This window comes from Mauremys reevesii, linkage group 5 (genome assembly GCF_016161935.1).
Source record: "Mauremys reevesii isolate NIE-2019 linkage group 5, ASM1616193v1, whole genome shotgun sequence".
NCBI classification, from domain to species: Eukaryota; Metazoa; Chordata; order Testudines; family Geoemydidae; genus Mauremys; species Mauremys reevesii.
In genome coordinates this window covers 140,339,776-140,353,747 of record NC_052627.1, presented here as the reverse complement: position 1 = coordinate 140,353,747, position 13,972 = coordinate 140,339,776, and the positions used below count along the sequence as shown (strand labels likewise).

The following is a 13,972-nucleotide window of genomic DNA, read 5'->3' as shown; positions in this document are numbered from 1 at the left end:
GCGCATGCAGCAGCAGGCCCCCCCCATACCTTGAGGAGCCGCGCATGCAGCAGCAGCAGGTCCCCCCCCATACTTTGAGGAGCCGCGCATGCAGCAGCAGGTGCCCCCCCATACCTTGAGGAGCCGTGCATGCAGCAGCAGGGTGTAGGCTGCCTCCGTGTAGTTTTCGTAGCTGACGTGCAGGTCCTTGAGCTTGTACAGGTACCTGGGAGCGAGCACGGCTCGGGGTTAGCACTGCCTGTGGTTCCACTGCAGGGTGGTGCCCGTGCTGGGCCGCAGGGGAGGCTGGGCTAACCCGGGCCCATGCCCCTGGCCCACTCACCCTGCAGTGGGGCTGATACTAGGCCATACCCAGGGTGGAGAAGATGGCAGCAGCCCCACCTCGCCCTGACGGCAGCACAGCATGGCACAGGGCTCTGCGCCCCTGCAGCATCTCCCAGGCTTCGCCCGGGCCAGGTGGTGCTTGGTGCACTGGTCTGCGCACTGCCCAGAGAGTTCAGGGCAGCCGGACTGCCCAGAGCTGACCCCACAGCCCCTGGTGGCACACGGGCTCCAGGAAAAGCCAGTGCCACTGTGACGGTGCCACCCATAAGGCTTTATGGAAATATGCTTATGAATATATATGACAGAACGGGAATGTGTTCTGTGCTACATTTGCCATGTAACATATCTCTGTAAACTAAGGTTATGAGCTACTGAATCTATTCATCCTATTTGTATGTGTGATGGAGTAGGAAGCACAGACTGTCTGTGCGGGGGAGGGGAAAGCCAGAGGTTTAGGTGAAGATGCAGGAATTCAAACTGTGAGCTGAGCTGTGCCTGGGGTAGGGGAGGTGACACCTCTGGCCAGGGGAGACAAAGGAAAGAGGCGGAGGAAAGAGGAGGCGCCAGAGAGGACTGGGAGACGGAAGTGGGCTGAAGAAGAGAGGGGAGCAGGTAGACCGAGCTCTGATCCCGGGGGGGGGGGGGGGCTGTGAGGCCCCCTGTGACGTTATTGATATAAATGGGGACCATATAGAACATGGGTTGCAACCAAGGTCCTGTAGTGGCACCAAATCCTAAGTAAAGGGGGTCATATAAGGTGTCTAAGACCAGGTTCTGGGTTGCTGGTTATGATTATGCTGTCTGTATGTCTGTGTATAATTTTGTAGTTGAAGTTATAAGTATTGGCTCTGTAATGTCTATACTTTGTTTTATGCTCTGCCTCTGGGAAGTGTCCCAGACAAGCTGATGTCAGCCCTGCATAGCTGGGTTGATGGCCCATTAAAGAGCCATCAGCTACACAATTGACCCATGGAGAGAAGGCAGACACGCCTTGTGACTCAGCAAAGTATGCAGGGACTGGCCCATGTGACTCCAGACTCCATATTTTTGCTGTAAATTTCCACAGTGAAGACAAAGGGATTCTTACACCTGGAAAAGTCTATATAAGGCTAAGGCCTCATCTCCATCTTGTCTTCAATCCTGCTTCTGACCTCTGGAGGGACTTTGCTACAAACTGAAGCTTTACACAGGGGACTGAACGACCCATCCCGGTGGGGGATGTATTCCAGAGACTTAATCTAAAACCTGCAGTTTACTCCAGTACTGCTGCAAGCCTGAACTAAGAACTTTGCCATTACTGTATGTAATTGATTGCATTTAACCAATTCTACCTCTCTTCTCTACCTTTTTCCCTTTGTAAATAAACCTTTAGATTTTAGATTCTAAAGGATTGGCAACAGCGTGATTTGTGGGTAAGATCTGATGTGTATATTGACCTGGGTCTGGGGCTTGGTCCTTTGGGATCGAGGGAACCTTTTTCTTTTATTGGGGTGTTGGTTTTCATAACCATTTATCCCCAGGACGAGTGCACTGGTGGTGATGCTGGGAGACTGGAGTGTCTAAGGAAATTGCTTGTGTGACTTGTGGTAAGCCAGTGGGGTGAGACCAAAGTCCTTTTTGTCTGGCTGGTTTGGTTTGCCTTAGAGGCGGAAAAACCCCAGCCTAGGGCTGTGACTGCCCTGTTTGAGCAATTGGTCCTGATTTGGCACTCTCAGTTGGGTCCCGCCAGAACAGCTCCGTCACAGTGGCGTAGTCGTGCTAGGATCCACAGAACCAGGTCAATTAAGCTTTGGGTCAGAACCCCACGCTATTCAAATTTTGAATTTGGGATTGAGAGTTTGGTTGGTTAAAGATCAGTGACCATGAGACAGAAAGCAAGGAAACTGCAAGCCTTGAGAGACAGCCTGCAGTTTGATTATGAGCAAGAACTGGCAGAAATTCGAATGGAGAAAGAGGCTGATGAGAGAAAGAAAGAAGTTGCTGAGAGAGAAGAAAAAGCTCGTAAGAGGCGTCTGGAGCTGCTGGCTGCTGAGGAGAAAACTCGACAGATGCAACAGGAGACAGCTAGACTCCAACTCCAAGTCAAAAAAGCAATGGAAGAACAGCAGAGACTGTATCCTCTTGAAAGTCCAGTTTGTAACAATGTTGGTATGTTGTATAACTCTGAGCAGTTGTCTGGGGGTAACCAAATGTACCCCAACAATGCCACCTTTTATGTCAATGCTGTTACTGTGTGTTCAGTAGGGGGTGGCCCCATAAATTGTGCCAGTGCTATGTATGAGAGTGTAAAAGTCAATGGTAAAAGCTGTTTAGGGCAAATTATGGCTTCTAACATCACTCTTGTTAGAGCAGATCTGGTCAAAGAGGAAGATTATTTACCAAATCAGAGTGTGAATGTTGTGATCCTCTGTGAGTTTACTGTCCTTGTGCCTTTAGCCAGAATCCACCTTGAGTGGAATGGGGCTCAGCATGAAGTGATAGCTGGCGTCAGGAAGTTGTTGCCTAAAGATCTTTTAATTGGGGAAAATGTTAAAGCTTTGTTCAGTCCAGGTAGCCAGTCACAGGAGAGGAATGATCTTAAACCTGTGTCTATTGTGGGCAATGATTTGCCTGAGGTGGGTTGCTCCAAAGGTTTGTCTGTGCCAAGAAGCAGTGTGTCTGGGAATGAAGTTTCTGAATGTCTGTCTGATGTCTCAGAAGTGAATCTGGAGTTAGATCAAGAGCAGAAAGATCTCATTGGTGAGGAAAATGTTTCTCAGGAGCAGATTAAAGTAGATGGTCAGGTTAAATCCCTAACTGAGGAAGGAGAGGGTAAATTTGTAATGGGTAATGGATTGGTGGCTAGTGCAGCTTGTAGAAGTAAACCTGAAATGGGTAACTGTGATTTGCTAAAAGTAGCTCAGTGTAGTGAAAAGAGCAGCAGCTTATCTGTTGGGAGAGGCAATGTGCCTGGTAGGGAAAGTTTGCAGGAGCCTAGGCAGCCTTGTGAGCTGATGGCTTTGTCTAATCAGCAGTTTGGGAAGGGAGGGATAGTGGAAGATAAGTGTCCATATCCCTTACCTGTTTCCTGTGTGGAGAAATGTGACAGTGAGGGGAATGTGCCTGTCTCTGTCAGGGGTATTGACTTGCCTATGAAGGGAGCTACCTCAGTCTCCAAGCAGTTGTCTGTGAACAGCCCTGTGTGCTGGGACAAGGGAAATGAGATCCCAAGCTGTGTGTCTGGTGAAGGAGAATGTGTCTCCGGCTCTTCTGTGTCTGTGGAGCAGACAGAAGGTGCCTGTCAGCCTGTAATGGTTAAGGGTGATTCAGTTGTCTCAAAGTTGGTTGTAAATACAGCTAAAGCCCAGGAAGGGAATGGTCCTGAGTTTGGGTCTGCTGGGGAGAATGGCACTGTGACTAGGTTGCATCCAGTTAGTGTCATAGCAAAATCCCAGAGAACAGACAATTCTGGTGCTTGTAGTTTGCCAGTTGCTAATGTGTGGTTGGAAAAGGGTGCAGCAACTCTGTCTGATCAGGGTGATACCCCAGCCAGGGCACAAGGAGAGCATAAAGGTGATTTAATTGTGTTACCGACTGACAGTTTGACAACTTGTAGCAAGAAGGAAAAGATTCCTGAACTTGTTCATGGCCAAGGGAAGGAGACTACTTCTGACCTGTTATCTAGAAAGTCTGTAGCATCTGTGGTTGCTCAGGGAAGTGTTCCTTTAGAGCAAGCCCTAGGTGACGAGGAAGGGCAGAATTTCTGAGAGGGTGAATTGCTGCTTAGAGAAGCTCCTAGGGAAAGGAATCCTCATGGTAGCCTGTGCAAGCAGTTTACTGCAACTGAAGGGTGTAAAAGTGATTTAATCAAGAAAGTTTCAGTTCCTAACAGCCAGAAATTTTCTGTTGTGAATGGATCCACTGACTTTCCTTTTGAGAGATCCAGTGTGGGCAGCTTTGAAAAGGTCTCAGGTGGAGTAGAAGCTGTTAAGGAAGTTGAGCAGCCCTATAACCACCTGGCTGTGTGTGGCCAGCTTGTTGGGGAGACAATGCTGTTGGGACAGGAATGTCTCCATGCTGAATCGGTGAGTGAGCAGTCTGTGCTTCAGGGTCTGAGGACAGATTCAGTTACTGGTTTTTCAAAGCAGAACAGTTTTATGGCTGAATGCTTGAGGAGGCAGGGGAGAGCAAGCCAGCTCTCACCCTCAGACTCTTTGGATTTGTGTGGTATCTCTGTAAGACAAAGTCCAGCCGTGGAATCCATAGCAGCTAAGAAGTTAAAAGCTAGTGTCTGTGTTGATGCGAATTACTTGGCTGGCAGGGAGAAGAAAGACTTGCTAATAGCTGTTAGCACAGAGGGCCCACCCCATCAGCTGGTGATCTCTGTTAAGCAAGAGAAATCAGGGTTTAATCCTGCAGGACAAGAAGGAAAGAGAAGACTGAATTTTGCAAAGGGAAGCCACAGGTTAACCCTAAAATGCCCAATCTCCAATGGTATTGAGCCAAGGGTATGGCATGACAAATATGATTGTAAATGGACACTTGCAATGAATTTGTTGTTATTGCTGATGCTAATTTTTGTAACTAATGTGTTGCTATTGCCAAGGACTGTAACAATGTACAATGTGCCTAATCTTTTGGAAAATCCCTTAAACATATTGAAAGGAATACATGAAAACACACTTTATGTTAAAGGGCCTTGCTATACTGATGTTTCACAGTTAATGCATGTAAACAATGTTGGAACTTTTCACAGGGCAAAATACATTCCAGACCTGATGTGCTGTATGAAAGGGGAAACTGAGGCACACTACCATATTGCTTTCATGGCTAAATGCCAAGAGTCCTGTACTATGAACAACATCAATATCTACATTGGTTTAATGTTAATTGGGTTCAAAACATTGGCCAAGGCTGGTATGGATAAAGTAGCTGTTTTCTTTAGCTCTTGGCAAGATCACATGAAACATACAGGAACCATGCTGCAAAAGCTAACCAAGTTATACCTTAAGTTTGTAAAGAGATCCATTCATGTTATTGAACATGACTTTGATAAACCATTTCGGTTATACACGGGTGCGGCCTCTAGCCCAACACTAGCTGTAGTGAGACAGACCCAAGGAAAGGGGGCTCTTGGGATGCAGTCAGCGATGTTTTGTCATCCCTTCCTGCATCAATTTTGCGTTGGGGGTGTGACGTTATTGATATAAATGGGGACCATATAGAACATGGGTTGCAACCAAGGTCCTGTAGTGGCACCAAATCCTAAGTAAAGGGGGTCATATAAGGTGTCTAAGACCAGGTTCTGGGTTGCTGGTTATGATTATGCTGTCTGTATGTCTGTGTATAATTTTGTAGTTGAAGTTATAAGTATTGGCTCTGTAATGTCTATACTTTGTTTTATGCTCTGCCTCTGGGAAGTGTCCCAGACAAGCTGATGTCAGCCCTGCATAGCTGGGTTGATGGCCCATTAAAGAGCCATCAGCTACACAATTGACCCATGGAGAGAAGGCAGACACGCCTTGTGACTCAGCAAAGTATGCAGGGACTGGCCCATGTGACTCCAGACTCCATATTTTCGCTGTAAATTTCCACAGTGAAGACAAAGGGATTCTTACACCTGGAAAAGTCTATATAAGGCTAAGGCCTCATCTCCATCTTGTCTTCAATCCTGCTTCTGACCTCTGGAGGGACTTTGCTACAAACTGAAGCTTTACACAGGGGACTGAACGACCCATCCCGGTGGGGGATGTATTCCAGAGACTTAATCTAAAACCTGCAGTTTACTCCAGCACTGCTGCAAGCCTGAACTAAGAACTTTGCCATTACTGTATGTAATTGATTGCATTTAACCAATTCTACCTCTCTTCTCTACCTTTTTCCCTTTGTAAATAAACCTTTAGATTTTAGATTCTAAAGGATTGGCAACAGCGTGATTTGTGGGTAAGATCTGATGTGTATATTGACCTGGGTCTGGGGCTTGGTCCTTTGGGATCGAGGGAACCTTTTTCTTTTATTGGGGTGTTGGTTTTCATAACCATTTATCCCCAGGACGAGTGCACTGGTGGTGATGCTGGGAGACTGGAGTGTCTAAGGAAATTGCTTGTGTGACTTGTGGTAAGCCAGTGGGGTGAGACCAAAGTCCTTTTTGTCTGGCTGGTTTGGTTTGCCTTAGAGGCGGAAAAACCCCAGCCTAGGGCTGTGACTGCCCTGTTTGAGCAATTGGTCCTGATTTGGCACTCTCAGTTGGGTCCCGCCAGAACAGCTCCGTCACACCCCCCAAGATGGACCTAACCAGGGGGGGATCTGGTTATCTGGGCCTGCAAGACCTGTGTTGGACTGTGTTCCTGTCGTCTAAATAAACCTTCTGCTTTACTGGCTGGCTGAGAGTCCTGGTGAATCGTAGGGAGCACGGGGGTGAAGGGCCTGGGTCCCCCACACTCCGTGACAACTGGTGGCAGCGGTGGGATCGGCAGCACCCCGTGGACGGCGCTTCCTGCAGTAAGTGACTGGGGAGCAGTAAAACGAAGGGGCGATTAACCCCTGGGAGAGTGTGGCCAGAGAGAAGGACTTTGCAGTAACAGGGTCCCCCGGGGGATCACAGCGAGCGATCCCAGGGGCGGAGGAGTCTGCAGCTCGACCCTGGCAGAGAGGTGGTGACCTCAAGGACTGGCACACTAGGGGTCCCCCTGGAACCTGTGGGGAGTGGCGAGCACCCCGGCCTGCGAGTGGCCAGCAGGAAGATGTATTCCCAGAAGCGCAAGTGTGAGCTGGTGGAGCTGTGCAAGCAGGGGGGGCTGCGCCATGGGAAGCTCACCAAGGCCCAGCTGATTGCCCGGCTGGAGGAGAGAGATTGCAGGGATGAACCGGTCCCTGTCTCTGAGGGAAGCAGCCGGGCAGATGCAGCGCAGGCCCCAGTGTCTGTACCCGCTGGGAGTGGCCAGTCGGCAGATGAGGGCTCCTCGAGACCCCCCACCCCTAGGCCTAGGGGGAGGAGGAGCCCAGCTACGGAGGGCACCGTGACCCCCCCGGCCAGCCGGGAATCATCCCGGCGACGCTCGTCCTCCGTGGAGCACAGGCGGCTGGACTTGGAGAGAGAGATACAACTGAAAGAGATGGAGGAGCGTAAGGAACAGAGGGCATATGAGGAAAGACAAAGGCAACGCGAATTCGAGGAAAGGGAAAAGGAGAAGCAACGTGAATACGAGGACAGGGAGAAGCAGCGCAACCATGAGCTGGCCATGGCCCAGCTGAAAAGCAGGGAGGCCCCGGCTGCGGTGAGTGAGGGGGGGCCCAAGCCTACAAAGAGCTTTGATAAGAACTTCCTGGCCCCGCGTAAGGAGGGGGAGGACATAGACACCTTCCTGACGGCCTTTGAGAACGCCTGCGAGCTGCACCAGGTTGACCCCGCAGACAGGATCCGGCGCCTCACCCCCTTACTGGACTCCACCGCCGTGGAGGTGTACAGCCGAATGAGAGGGGAGGAGGCGCGGGACTACAACCTGTTCAAAGAGGCCCTGCTCCGCGAGTTTGGGCTGACCCCGGAGATGTACCGGAAGAGGTTCCGGAGTCAACGTAAGACCCGGGAGGGCACATACCTGCAACTGGTCAACCGGGCGCAGGGGTACGCCCGCAAGTGGACGGCTGGGGCCCAAACTAGAGAGGACCTGCTTGACCTAGTCGTACTGGAGCACCTGTATGAGCAGTGCCCGTCGGACCTGAAGCTGTGGTTAATGGACCAGAAGCCGGAGAATCTGCAGCATGCAGGCCGGCTGGCCGACGAGTTTGTGGACCGTCGGGCAGGGGATGGCAGGGAGGCGTCTCGAAGGAGCAGGTCTGCCTCAACGCAGAGGGAGATTCACCAGGGGACCTCCCAGAAGGGGCCGAGGGAGGACCCCCACCAAAGGGAAACATCTGGCGTCAGGTCCAGCCGTCCCCCTCGAGGGGACCCACGAGACATGGGCTGCTATCAATGTGGCCAACCGGGCCACGTACGGGCCCAGTGCCCCAAGCTCCGGGACAAACTGAGCAGACTAACCCCACACCGGGTCAACTGGGTAGAGACCCAGCCGGATGAGGGGCAGCGTTCGCAGGAAAGGGGGGCGGGCCGCGTACCCCCTGCGAAGGAGGGAGGGGGGCCCCGGGTTGACCCCTCCGAGGGGCTGGATGCTCCCAGCCCTGAGTTTGGGGTTTACAGGGTGGGCACGGGACTACCCCTCCGGAGCGAGTGCCTTGTTCCCCTGGAGGTAGACGGGAAGGAGGTCACTGGGTACTGGGATACGGGCGCAGAGGTGACGCTGGCCCGGCCGCAGGTGGTGGGCTCAGATCGGATGGTGCCCAACACCTACCTGAACCTGAGGGGTGTGATCGGGACCCCATTCAGGGTGCCTGTCGCGAGGGTACACCTAAAGTGGGGGGACAAGGAGGGCCTCAAGGACGTGGGGGTGCACCCACATTTGCCCACGGAGGTGTTAATGGGGGGGGACCTCGAGGACTGGCCAAGTAACACCCAGGGTACCCTGGCCGTGAACCGTAGTCAGGGTCGACGCAGGGCTCTGCACCCTGACCCCGGGGAAAGTACTTTGGCCGACACACCGGACCCTGACCCGGTAGGGAGGGAACGCCCAGGGACAGGGCTCAGAGAGGCTGTGGCCCCAGACCCAGCCGGTGAGAGAGAACAGATCCCCGCCCCTGCCCCAGCGGCTGAGTACCAGGCCGCGGTGCGGGAAGACCCCTCCTTGCGGAGGATAAGGGACCTGGCCAACCTCGGGGGGGGACAGACCATGGGACGAGGTGGCCGGAAAAGGTTCCTGTGGGAGAAGGGGCTCCTGTACCGAGAATGGGCTCCCCCAGGGAAGATGGAGTCAGGGGGGATCAGGAGGCAGCTGGTGGTACCCCAGGAGTATCGCCGCCAGCTGCTGTGCTGGGCCCATGACATTCCCACCTCAGGGCACCAGGGAGCCTGGCGTACCCAGCAGCGGCTGCTGCAGAACTATTACTGGCCTGGGGTCTTTGCCCATGTCCGGCAGCACTGCCGCTCCTGTGACCCCTGCCAGAGGGGGAGGAAGGCCCGGGACAGGGGGGAGATGGCTGTAAGGCCCTCGCCCCGCCCTGAGGAGCCTGTCCGGAGGGGGGCCAGGGTCAGAAGGGGGGCTCTGAACCGAGAGAACCCGAATCACAGCCCCCCAGACTGGAACGTGGGGAGAAGGCCCCAGCCCAGGGTGCACCCCAGGGGTATTGGGGTGGGGAAAGGGCGCGGGCGGCATAAGGTTGTAGGTGGGTCCGAACTTCCCCGGGTCACTGGCTGGAGTGACCCCGCTCAGTTCAGTCTCGGAGGGGGGAGAGGTGTGATGGAGTAGGAAGCACAGACTGTCTGTGCGGGGGAGGGGAGAGCCAGAGGTTTAGGTGAGTGTCAGGAATTCAAACTGTGAGCTGAGCTTGGCCTGGGGGAGGGGAGGTGACACCTCTGGCCAGGGGAGACAAAGGAAGGAGGCGGAGGAGAGAGGAGGGGCCGGAGAGGCCTGGGAGACGAAAGTGGGCTGAAGAAGAGAGGGGAGCAGGTAGACCGAGCTCTGATCCCCGGGGGGGGGGCTGTGAGGCCCCCCAAGATGGACCTAACCGGGGGGATCTGGTTATCTGGGCCTGCAAGACCTGTGTTGGACTGTGTTCCTGTTGTCTAAATAAACCTTCTGCTTTACTGGCTGGCTGAGAGTCCTGGTGAATCGTAGGGAGCACGGGGGTGAAGGGCCTGGGTCCCCCACACTCCGTGACAGTATGCATGTGTCATTTTTGTACTCAAAGTTATGAATATTGGGCGTGTAAATAACCTTAATAGAGCATTTGGTCAGTTCCTGGAGAAAGGAGTTTGCAAAGTTAAGTGCCCAATCAGGAAGCACTTGGGGAACAATGCATCTTGGAATGCTCCAATCCACATAAGAAGTCTTCCTGGAGACATTCAAGATACCAGGTGGGCAATGGCGTCTGCCTGTAAAGACTGGTTTCAGAGTAGCAGCCGTGTTAGTCTGTATCTGCAAAAAGTGGAGGTTCCCAGAGAGTTTTAAGTGCTGAGCAGCTGTGAGGTCGGCCCCGAGGAGAGCAATCTAGTGGGAGATCATTTCCTCTTGGTCTGCTCTCTGTGAGGCAATGAGGACGCATGTTTTCTTGCCGGGTTTTTGAGGAATCGGTCTCAGGAGACCTTGCCGTTAAACTGTTTGATCTCTGCTGGGAGGGAGTTTCCTGCCCCAGATCAGAGGCGGGCCAAAGTGATTTCTCCATCAAGATGAGTTTTAGCCTCAGGTCGCTATTTCTATGAGCTCGGGCTCTGAGTTATTACAATGGGCACATTTCTGGGGTATGTGCATCTCCCCCAAGCAACGGACACATTGAGTGTGTCCATTGGATGCCGGCATCACTTCTCTGCACATCGTGCAGTGTTTGAATCCTGGTGAACCCGGCGTTTTTGTCAGTTCACAATCTCTATCCTAACTATCCTAAGGGATAAATGAATTAAACTTTCTTTTATTATTATTTTATTTTTATTTTTTTTAGGAAGAAAAAGGAGTAAGTAATTTACTAAAAAAATGAAACTTATACTTCCTATCCTATTTGAAACTATTGACTAGCTAAGTTTCACGGGACTGCTAAGGGTCCCGTCCCTGGCCAGGGACGGTTGAGAAGAAAAGGAGGGGTCCAGGTCCAGGTTGCACATGCTAGATGAGGTGCCAACAGGGCCGGTGCAACCCATTAGGCGACTTAGGTGGTTCCTAGGGTGCTAGCATTTGGGGGGCGGCATTTCGGGTCCTTCGGCGGTGACCGTGGCGGCTGGATCTTTGGCCGCCCCAGTCGTCGTCAGCATTTAGGTGGAGGGAGCTGGGGCAGGGGGGAGCAGGGAGTAAGGGGGGGCATGGCACGCAGGGGAACTCCCTGCCCCAGCTCACCTCTGCTCCGCCTCCTCTCCTGAGCACGCCGCCCGGCTCTGCTTCTCTCCCTCCCAGGCGCCAAACAGCTGATGGGCGCCGCAAGCCTGGGAGGCGGGAGAAGTGGAGCGGCGATGGCGTGGTCGTGGAGGAGGCGGAGCAGAGGTGAGCTGGGGCGGGGAGCTGCCGCACGGCTCCCCGGGCCAGGGGGAGCTGCCGCGGGGGGAGGAGGGCACCACAGGGTGGAGGGAGGGAGCTGCTGCGGGGGGGACGCCTCAGGGCGGAGGGGTGGGTGGGGAGCTGCCGCGGGGGGGCCCCCTCAGGGCAGAGGGGGTGGGTAGGGAGCTGCCGCGGAGGGGGGGCGCCTCAGGGTGGAGGGGGGGAGCTGCCGCGGAGGGGGGGCGCCTCAGGGTGGAGGGGGAGTGAGGAGCTGCCATGGGGAGGCGCCTCAGGGCAGAGTTGGGGGTGGGGGGCGCAAGGTGGAAGTTTTGCCTAGGGCATGAAACATCCTTGCACCCGCCCTGGGTGCCAGCAGAGCCACGAGGCAAACACTGCGCTTGCGTGACCCGCATAGGCACTGCTACTAAACCTCTCCGAGCAAAGGCGCAGGGATGCACCATCACCTCAAGTGGGACACCCACGGGCCATTGCCGCAGCAGAGCCTGGGCCCTGCATAGCCCGAGAGCTAGACCTAGTCCATGAGCCTCGGGGAGCCTGCCTGGCACCATCCTCGGGGTGGGTATTAACTTCCACCCAGTGGCCCCTGTGCAAATCCACCCAGCAGCTGCTCGGGGGCCCCAAGGGCCCCTTTCTAGCTGCTAAACCTTGTTCGAGGTCATGATGCACCCAGGGGGCTGCAGGGCAGCTACTAAGAAGAACCATCTTATTCTGCTTGTGAGCGAAGCCCATTGGAGTGGAGGCCACAGGATGCCGTGCTGGAGGTGGGATGGGCCCCGCCTGGGCATATAGGGATGGACCCCTGGGGCCACATGGCTCTCACAGACCCCCTGGGGCCACACGGTTCTCACGGACCCCCTGGGGCCACACGGCTCTGTGACGAAGTGGGACTGTTCTTAATGTTCCCTCTGAATACTGTGGGGGGGCCTCAGTTTCTGGCCGACACTCTGTCTCCTGGCAACTAATGGCCCGGCCCTTCCCCCCTGCAAGGGGATGCTAAAGGTGTGGGGGAACAAAGAGGTCAGGTGACCTCCTGGCCTGGGAAAGGAACTGAGCAGAGAAGGAGGGACTGGAGGGAGTTTCCGTTTGGGGCTGGCTGGGGACGAGGAGTGAAGTGCAGACGTGGGGGTCTGGCTCACTGCCCCCCAGAATGGACCCGGCCGAGGGGTCCGGTTCACTGTACCTACAAGCTCTGTTTTAGACCCTGTTCCTGTCATCAAATAAACCTCTGTGTTACTGGCTGGCTGAGAGTCACGTCTGACTGCGAAGTGGGGGGGCAGGACCCTGTGGCTTCCCCAGGACCCCGCTGGGGCGGACTCGCTGGGGGAAGCGCACGGAGGGGCAGAGGATGCTGAATGCTCCAAGGAGAGACCCAGGAGGTGAAGCCGTGGGAGCTTCTTGCCCTGAAGACAGGCTGCTCCAAGGGAGAGGAGGCTCCCCAGAGTCCTGCCTGGCTTGGTGGGGAGCAGTTCCAGAGCAGCGCCCGGGAACTCTGTGACAGGCTCCCACAGACCCCCGGGGGCACACGGCTCCCACGCACCCCCGGGGCCCACGGCTCTCACGGACCCTCGGGCGCACACGGCTCTCACGGACCCTCGGGCGCACATGGCTCCCACGCACCCCCGGGACACACGGCTCTCACGCACCCCCCGGGGGCACACGGCTCTCACGCACCCCCGGGGGCACACGGCTCTCACGGACCCTCGGGCGCACACGGCTCCCACGCACCCCCGGGGCACACGGCTCCCACGCACCCCTGGGGCACACGGCTCCCACGCACCCCCAGGGCACACGGCTCTCACGGACCCTCGGGGGCACACGGCTCTCACGGACCCCCTGGGGGCACACGGCTCTCACGGACCCCCGGGGCACACGGCTCTCACGGACCCTCGGGGGCACACGGCTCTCACGGACCCCCTGGGGGCACACGGCTCTCACCTGATGTACATGGCCCGGCGGTCGATTTCCTTGTAGAAGTTCTGGGGAAGGAAGAGCAGACAGAGGAAGGTGACTGGTGGAGGGGGCACTAAAGAGCTCTGGGCTAGATCCACAGAGGGACATTGGTGCCTGTGTGTAGGCGCCTGCCACCCCATGGGATCTGCAGCCCAGCAGAGGGTGCCCAGCTCCCCACACAATGGATGGGCAGAGAGTGGGTCCCACAGATGCTAGCGATAGGTGGGGCCCTGCTGGAACTAGCCAATGGGAGATGCTGACCAGAGGGGTAGGGTCTCTGTCCTGCCCTTCCAAGGGCTGTCGGCGCCTACCTCCCCAAACCCGGACTCAGGGCACTGACCCCTGGCTGCAGAGCGGTGCCTGGGCCAGGCCAGTTGGGCCCAGTGCTCTGTAGTGAGCCGGCGTGGCTCCCCACCGCTCCAAAGGGGGTCGAGCCCCGGCGAACCCTTGTACACGCTCCCCCAGGCTTTGGGAGGCCCAGGTCCAGTTCCCTTCTGCCAGACATAGAGCAGGGATTTGACCAGGGGTCACCCCTACCCACGGGGCTGTGGGGTGCCTGGGCAGGGCTCCCAGCCTCTCCTGCACCGTGTAAACGTCCCTGCTACCAGACGTGTCCGGGGCCC

The 13,972-nt window shown here is 55.4% G+C and overlaps 1 protein-coding gene across 6 annotated transcripts in view; it reads right to left on the bottom strand.

The window, feature by feature from the left end:
- LOC120406127 (dedicator of cytokinesis protein 2-like) overlaps window positions 1–13,972 on the bottom strand; it is a 317,936-nt gene that overhangs the window by 28,537 nt on the left and 275,427 nt on the right. For all 6 annotated transcript variants that reach the window (XM_039540455.1, XM_039540456.1, XM_039540457.1 and 3 more), the window contains 2 exons: window positions 13,335–13,375; window positions 115–205 (listed from right to left, as the gene is read on the bottom strand). In XM_039540455.1, the coding sequence (XP_039396389.1) occupies window positions 115–205; window positions 13,335–13,375 (132 nt within the window). The remainder of the gene's footprint in view (window positions 1–114; window positions 206–13,334; window positions 13,376–13,972) is intronic.